Source organism: Vigna radiata, chromosome 9 (genome assembly GCF_000741045.1).
Source record: "Vigna radiata var. radiata cultivar VC1973A chromosome 9, Vradiata_ver6, whole genome shotgun sequence".
In the NCBI taxonomy this organism is placed as follows: Eukaryota; Viridiplantae; Streptophyta; class Magnoliopsida; order Fabales; family Fabaceae; genus Vigna; species Vigna radiata.
In genome coordinates, this window is record NC_028359.1 from 17,849,564 (window position 1) to 17,856,924 (window position 7,361).

A 7,361-nucleotide genomic window follows, 5' to 3' on the forward strand; every position below is an offset into this window, starting at 1 on the left:
CAAGGTCGCAACCATGGTACGAAGAATCGAGAAGAGAAAGAGGAAGAATTTTCCTGCGTGCGCCGTGAGACTCCCATTGCTGGGGTTTTTGGTTCAAGAAAAGAAAGGTGTCACCTTAGCAACTTTCTCGCTGAAACAAAGAGAAAGGAAATGAAGTTTCTCAGAATCCTACAATTCATCTATTAATTTAATTTCTCAACTTTACAGCTTAAAGTCTTTCAAAATATAGGAAATATATAAACTAGATCCTAAGAGCTGGGAGCTGTGCCATCTTCCTCCAAAGCATGCTCTAGAGGAACACCATCTGCCTCTACTCACATCCAAAGTTGGATGATCATCGCAAAAAGGGAAAACCATACACAAGTAACACACAAACAGACAATGCAAGGGTAAGCTAGATTCTCAAAGGCAAACATACTACTATAATTTTTAAATCTAACATTTACAATCAGAATTAGGCATACAAGTACTTAGCACGTTGCAACAGACCACAACTAAAATAAGAATCGTCCGGACCTAGAATGAACATCGAGATATGGCGGGTTGTGCACTTGTGGTGGCCTCTACTGCTTTGCAAAGCCATTGCCATGGGTTGAACCCTACCACACACACAAGTGTAAGCCTGTTATCACTCGCCTTGGGTCATACTGGAAGCACCCAAGACTAGGACCTCCTACTACTCTCACCACATGAGAAATTCTTCTCTAAGTGAGATTGAATAAGTCATTAAAGAGTTAGGATAACCCCCAAGACCGAGCTTACCTATGTTCATTCCAAACACTACTGAAATCTCACCAAGAGATCCACTTAACTTTCCAAATTACATCATATGGAACTCAATAATTTGTTCAAAACAATCTCAAAAGCATTCAATATTCATTAACAGATAATAATAGTTTTAGAAGAACCACTAAACAACACAAAACNTAGTGAACTCCTACTTAGAAAAGGAAATTGACTTTGAAACCATCATCAACAGTTCCGGAAGGGTCAAAAACCCCCGGAACGACCTAAAGAACGTCTAAAAATGATACCCGAAACCCCGAAAACCACTCAAAATTGTCCGTGATGATTTCCTGACAACTATAATCGATTATTACATATGATAATCGATTATTTAAGTGAACTTTGAAGAAAATATGACGTTTTGACTAGAATAATTGATTATTATATATAATAATCAATAATTACATATAATAATCGATTATTCTTATCAGTATTGGACAACAACCATAATTTTCTGGTTTTAGTGCATCTGAGACACTCTGATGAGTTTCTAACACTCCTAGATTGATCTATCCGATGAATTGAACTTGTCTAGATTGTTACAAATCTTCCTAACCTCTATTCCTAGTGGTTATGCATCATATTAGAGTCAAAAACTTCAATTTTAGTTACTAAAAGACTCAATTTCGGATTTACCAATTTGGAAGTGTTTCAGACCACTTTGAGGCTGCTAATAGATCANATTTGACTTAACTAAAAGACTACAATTGCCTAAGCCAAACCCTAACCTCTAAAAAGTCACCATCTAGTTCCCTAAGTTTGACTCCCCTATTATCATTAACTTGACTGTGTTACTACTGAAATGTATAACTTGAACTCATAACTCTTAACACTAAATTCCAGCAATCAAATACACACTCATACCAATTCCTAGTTCATATATACATCAACACATAGCTCACAAATAAGAAAATACACTCTTCGTTCTCAATTAACACCTCCACATAACAAATATCAGTCACAAAAGTTCACAACAATTTCTCAGGAAAACAGTCATATTTATAAACACACATTCAGTTCATGCACATTTCATTCCACACAAAATCTAAGAGTCTAGCTTCCTTTACCTCTAGAGTGAACGGTCCAACCCCAGGAAAATGCACAGTGTCCTGTTCTTAGGAAAGAAACCTAAAGGCACCTATATTTCACCAAATGGTGATAGGAATTAGTCTCTAAAATAAGATTAGGGTTAAGATTTTGGGGAAAAAAAAATCACAAATGAACCACATGCAGCAGAACTTGCTACATGATCAAGGTTCAAAAAGAGGAAAGTTGCTTATCTTATGAAATCCAATGACTCAATGGAGGAGAAATCTAGAGAGAAGAAGAATAATTTTTTGGAAAAAGTAAGGTTAGAGAGAGAGCCGATGTGGAAAAAGAAAAAAGTACGCTTCTGAACTGTGTAATGAAGCTACTGTTATGTTTAAATTTTTCTAAAACAAAATCTTATTAATTTAATATTATTAGAAATCTTAAACTTAAAATTGTAAGTTATTACACTCTCCCTAACTACAAAAATTTTCGTCCCCGAAAATTTGACTTACCAGAGAACAAATGAGGGTAGGACTTCTTCATTTCTTCCTTTCTCTCCCAAGTAGAATCACCGGTTCTGTTGTCCCATAAAACTTTGATCAGTGTAGTAGCTTTCCCATCTGGTCGTTTGGTTAGCCTCTCATCTACTTTGACCGACTGCATATCTATAGAAAGATTTTCCTTGACTTGTACAGTGTCAGCTTCCAACACGTAGGAAGGGTCGGGGACATACTTTCTCAACTGAGAAACATGGAACACTGGATGGAGATTAGCTAGCTGAGGCGGCATAGCTATCTCATATGCAACAGGTCCAATGCGTCTCAGTATCTGATAAGGTCTGAGGTATCTGGTAGAACACTTCTTTGCACGGATGGCCTTTCTCACTCCAGTAGTAGGCGTTACACGAAGGAAAACATGGTCCCTAGCCTCAAACTCTAGGGAACGACGTCTCTTATCAGCACATGACTTCTGCCTACTCTGAGAAGCCTTCATTCGTTCTTGAATTTACTTTACTTTCTCAGTTGTCTGCTGCACAACTTATGGTCCAGTAAGCACTAATTCTCCATCTTGGAACCAGCACAAAGGTGTCCTGCAACGTCTCCCATAAAGAGCTTCAAATGGTGCCATTCCTATACTTGCTTGAAAGCTATTATTATAGGTGAACTCTACCAAAGATAACACTTCGTCCCAAGCTCCAAAGTGATCTAGGACACATGTTCTCAGTAGATCTTCCAGTGATTGAATTATTCTCTCAGACTAACCATCTGTCTGAGGATGATATGCTGAACTCATCTGGAGCTTACTACCCATCTCCATCTGTAAAGTTTGCCAGAATCTGGAGGTGAATCGTGGGTCTCTGTCAAACACAATGCTAGATGGCACCCATGTAGTCTGGCAATCTCCTTAATATAAAGTTGTGCAAGCTTAGACATGGACATCTTCAAACTGATAGCCAAGAAATGAGCGCTTTTAGTCAATCTATCAATAATAACCCAGATGGCGTCATGATTCCTGACAGTACGTGGTAAATGGGTCACGAAATCCATGGCAATACTATCCCATTTCCACTCAGGAACATCAAGTTGTTGTAACATGCCACCGAGCCTCTTATGTTCAATCTTAACTTTCTGACATGTCAAGCAAGCTGAGACAAACTGGGCAACATCACTTTTCATAACGGACCACTAGAAAGATTTCTTGAGGTCCTGGTACATCTTAGTCATGCCTGGATGCATGCTAAAATGGCTGCGGTGTCCTTCCTCAAGTATCAGTCTCTTCAATTCAGCATCATTTGGAACACATGTTCTTCCTCTGAAGCGCAAGAGACCATCAGTCCCTGTGTTAAAATCTTTTCCTTTCTCAGTGTCGATCAAAGCTACTGTCTTTTGAAGCTCAGGGTCCATCCATTGACCTGTCTTAATGCATTCAATTAAGTTACTAGATACCACTAATTTGTTGCATCTGATACTATCTTCTTCAAACTCCACTTGTAGCTTCAAATCTCCAAAGCTTTCCACCAGCTCTAATTCTTTGACCATTAAGGTACACATATGTGCTGCTTTTCTGCTTAAGGCATCTGCTACCACATTAGTCCTTCTTGGATAGTATAACAAGTCAAAATCATAATCGTGTAAGAATTCCATCCATCTTCGCTGTCTCATATTTAATTCTTTTTGGTCAAAGAGATATTTAAGGCTCTTGTGATCACTAAATACTTGAAACTGAGAGCCATACAAGTAATGCCTCCAGATTTTTAGTGCAAAGACTACTGCGGCTAGTTCTAAGTCATGAGTAGGGTAGTTTTTCTCATGAACTTTTAATTGTCTTGATGCATATGTTACCACCCTCTTGTCTTGCATCAGTACACATCCTAGCCCCTGATGTGATGCATCACAGAAAACCTCAAAAGGTTTCTCTGTGTCAGGAATGATAAGCACTGGAGCACTAGTCAGCTTTGTCTTCAACTCTTGGAAGCAAGATTCACATGTATCCGTCCATACAAAGGGATGATCCTTTCGTGTCAATTGAGTTAACGGCACCACGATTCTAGAAAAGTTTTCAATAAAGCGGTGGTAGTAGCCCGCTAAACCCACAAAGCTTCTTACTTCAGTAACTATTTTAGGCCTTTCACATTGCAATACAGCTTGCACCTTAGCTGGGTCAACAAAAATTCCACCAGTTGAAATCACATGGCCTAAAAACTGCACTTCTTCCATCCAAAATTCACACTTAGGCAGTTTAGCGTACAATTTCCTTTCCCTTAGCACTCCAAGAAATGTTCTAAGGTGATGCTCATGCTCCTCTCTTGTTTTGGAATAGATGAGTATGTCATCAATAAAGACAACGACAAATTTATCTAGGAAGGGCCAGAAAATCCGATTCATGTAATCCATGAAAACGGATGGAGCATTTGTCAAACCAAACGGCATGACCACATACTCGTAATGGTCGTATCTAGAATGGAAGGCTGTCTTCTGAACATCATCAGGCTTTACTAAGATCTGATGGTAACCCGGTCTCAAATCAATCTTGGAGAAAATAGCAGCTCCGTGCAATTGATCCATCAAATCATCAATTATGGGCAGCGAGTACTTATTTTTAATGGTCAATTTGTTTAATTGTCTATAGTCCACACATAGTCTTGAATTACCATCTTTCTTCTTTACAAGTAAAACTGGAGCACCCCATGGAGACACGCTGGGTCTAATAAATTGTTTCTCAAGTAATTCTTCAATCTGTTTCTTTAATTTTGCTAGCTCCGCAGGCGCCATCCGGTAAGGAACTATAGATATCGGTCCCGCTCCTGACACCAGATCAATAGAAAATTCCACCTCTCTAGGAGGAGGTAATCCAGGAACCTCTTCTGGAAAGACATCCAGAAACTCACTCACTACAGGAAGATTTGCACCTGGAGTGCTTTGCAACGATGCATCCAATATCTCACTTCCCTCTACGTGAGACAATATCAAAAAACAGTTAGCTCTTTCAATCAAGTCTTTCCTCAGTACGCCAAGAAGACAGAGGCATGTACTCGTGTTCATTAGGGAACACTAATTTCTTCTCTCCACAGTCCAAAAGAATGCGATTGGTAGATAACCAATCCATCCCTAGAATAATATCTAATCCTTGCAAAGGCAAACAAATGAGGTTCACCTTGAACCTACGACCTTCTACGATTATCGGGCATCGAATGCAAACATTCAATGTCTTGATCAACCCAGACACTGGTGTGGACACCACCAGATCAAAGTGCAACCCGTCTACAGACAATCCTAGCTTCTCCACACACTCCTCGGATATGAAGGAATGAGTTGCCCCCGAATCAAACAATGCCACACATGGATGATCATACAACAAGCAGCAACCAATAATGAGGTTACCTGAGCTGGCAGCCTTTGCACCTGTCACAGCATAAACCCTGCCCGATGCCTGGGGTCGAGCACCTTCTCTCTATAGAGATCTACCGGCCTGTGGTAACTGAGAAGTAGCCCTCTTGCTCATAGGACAATCCCTCTCATAGTGCCCTTCTTTCCTACACCGGTCGCATCTTCTATAGCTTGTTTTCTGAGGGCATACAGATAAAAGATGGGCATACAGACATAACACCTGACATTCCCTGATATGCCAGGCTGAGTGTACTGAACAGAAGACTGAGATGAAGCTGAACCTCCAGACCCAAGAGAAGGAGTGGGTCTAGAGTATGGGGTCCTTCGGGAGCTAGATCCTCCCCTAGATATCACTGGTCTGCCTACTCTCTGTGATTGTCTCTGCTGGTTATCCACTTCCCTCTTGTTCTTCTCCATTATTTTTGCCCTTTCAACCAAGACAGGAAATTGAGTGATACATAGGCCAGCCACTAAGAGTTTGAGATCTCCTCTTAACCCATTCTCAAACTTCCTACATTGATATTCTTCATTCATGGCTAGAGTGTGGAAGCGAAGCAAGTGTTTAAATCTGTCGGCGTACTCAGAAACGATCATATCTCCTTGGACCAATTGTAGAAATTCCAACTCCTTTGCAAAACGAACACTGTTAGGAAAGTATTCTTCATAGAATTTCATCTTGAACAAGTCCCAGGTGATTGAAACGTTAGTGCTCTCCAACAAGGCTCGGGTGTTACTCCACCAGTGACTAGCTTCCCCAGAAAGTAGATACTCTGTGAAAGCTAATTTGTTTTCATCTGGGCAGTGTTTGGCTTGATAAATCCTCTCCATACCTCTAAGCCAATGGCCCGCCTCATCGGGAGTACCCTTGCTAGTGAATCTAGCTGGGCGGTGTTGCAAGAAGTTCTCTAAACTCCATTCCTGAGTAGGGGCAGCAGTAGAAGAACCTGCAGCAGCTCTTCCTTCAGCCATCATCTCCACAAATTGCCTCTGAGAGGCCTCAGCTGACACTCGGGCTGCCTTCAATTATTGCAAGGAAACTGTATTTTGTTGGACAAGAGCTGCATTTTGTTGTTGCATTGACTGCAACACATTCTCCAACATCCTCATCATATCTGGAGCTTCATGATTATCATTAGTTAGAGGAGGGGGAGGAGGTCTACGTGACATCTTCTGTTCTCATGGAGGGAAAAGACAATTAGTTTTATTTCAAGAAATTAGAAAGAATGCACACGTACACTTAAAGGCACACAAGCACAAGTAAGGATGCTCATAACCTACAGGTTCTCTAAGGATAAAAACTGCTCTGATACCAAAATGTGACATCCCAAATTATATAAGATGATATAATATAGAATAGAACACAAAATGATAAAAGAGAGCAATCAAGAGGATATGAAACATAGGTTTATGATTTTACAGTCATCCAAAATAGAGGGGAAATTTAAAACTTTACAGCTTAAAGTCTTTCAAAATATAGGAAATATATAAACTAGATCCTAAGAGCTGGGAGCTGTGCCATCTTCCTCCAAAGCATGCTCCAGAGGAACACCATCTGCCTCTGCTCACATCCAAAGTTGGATGATCATCGCAAAAAGGGAAAACCATACACAAGTAACACACAAACAGACAATGCAAGGGTAAGCTAGATTCTCAAAG

At 40.2% G+C, this 7,361-nt stretch overlaps 1 protein-coding gene across 1 annotated transcript; it reads right to left on the reverse strand.

The window, feature by feature from the left end:
- Positions 1-248: 248 nt before the first annotated feature.
- On the reverse strand, positions 249-2,811 carry LOC106773467. The gene is made up of 2 exons (XM_014660158.1): positions 2,331-2,811; positions 249-310 (listed from the first exon to the last, which is right to left on the reverse strand). Exons 1-2 carry the CDS (start codon positions 2,809-2,811, stop codon positions 249-251), a joined length of 543 nt encoding a protein of 180 aa, XP_014515644.1.
- Between the last annotated feature and the right edge of the window lie 4,550 nt (positions 2,812-7,361).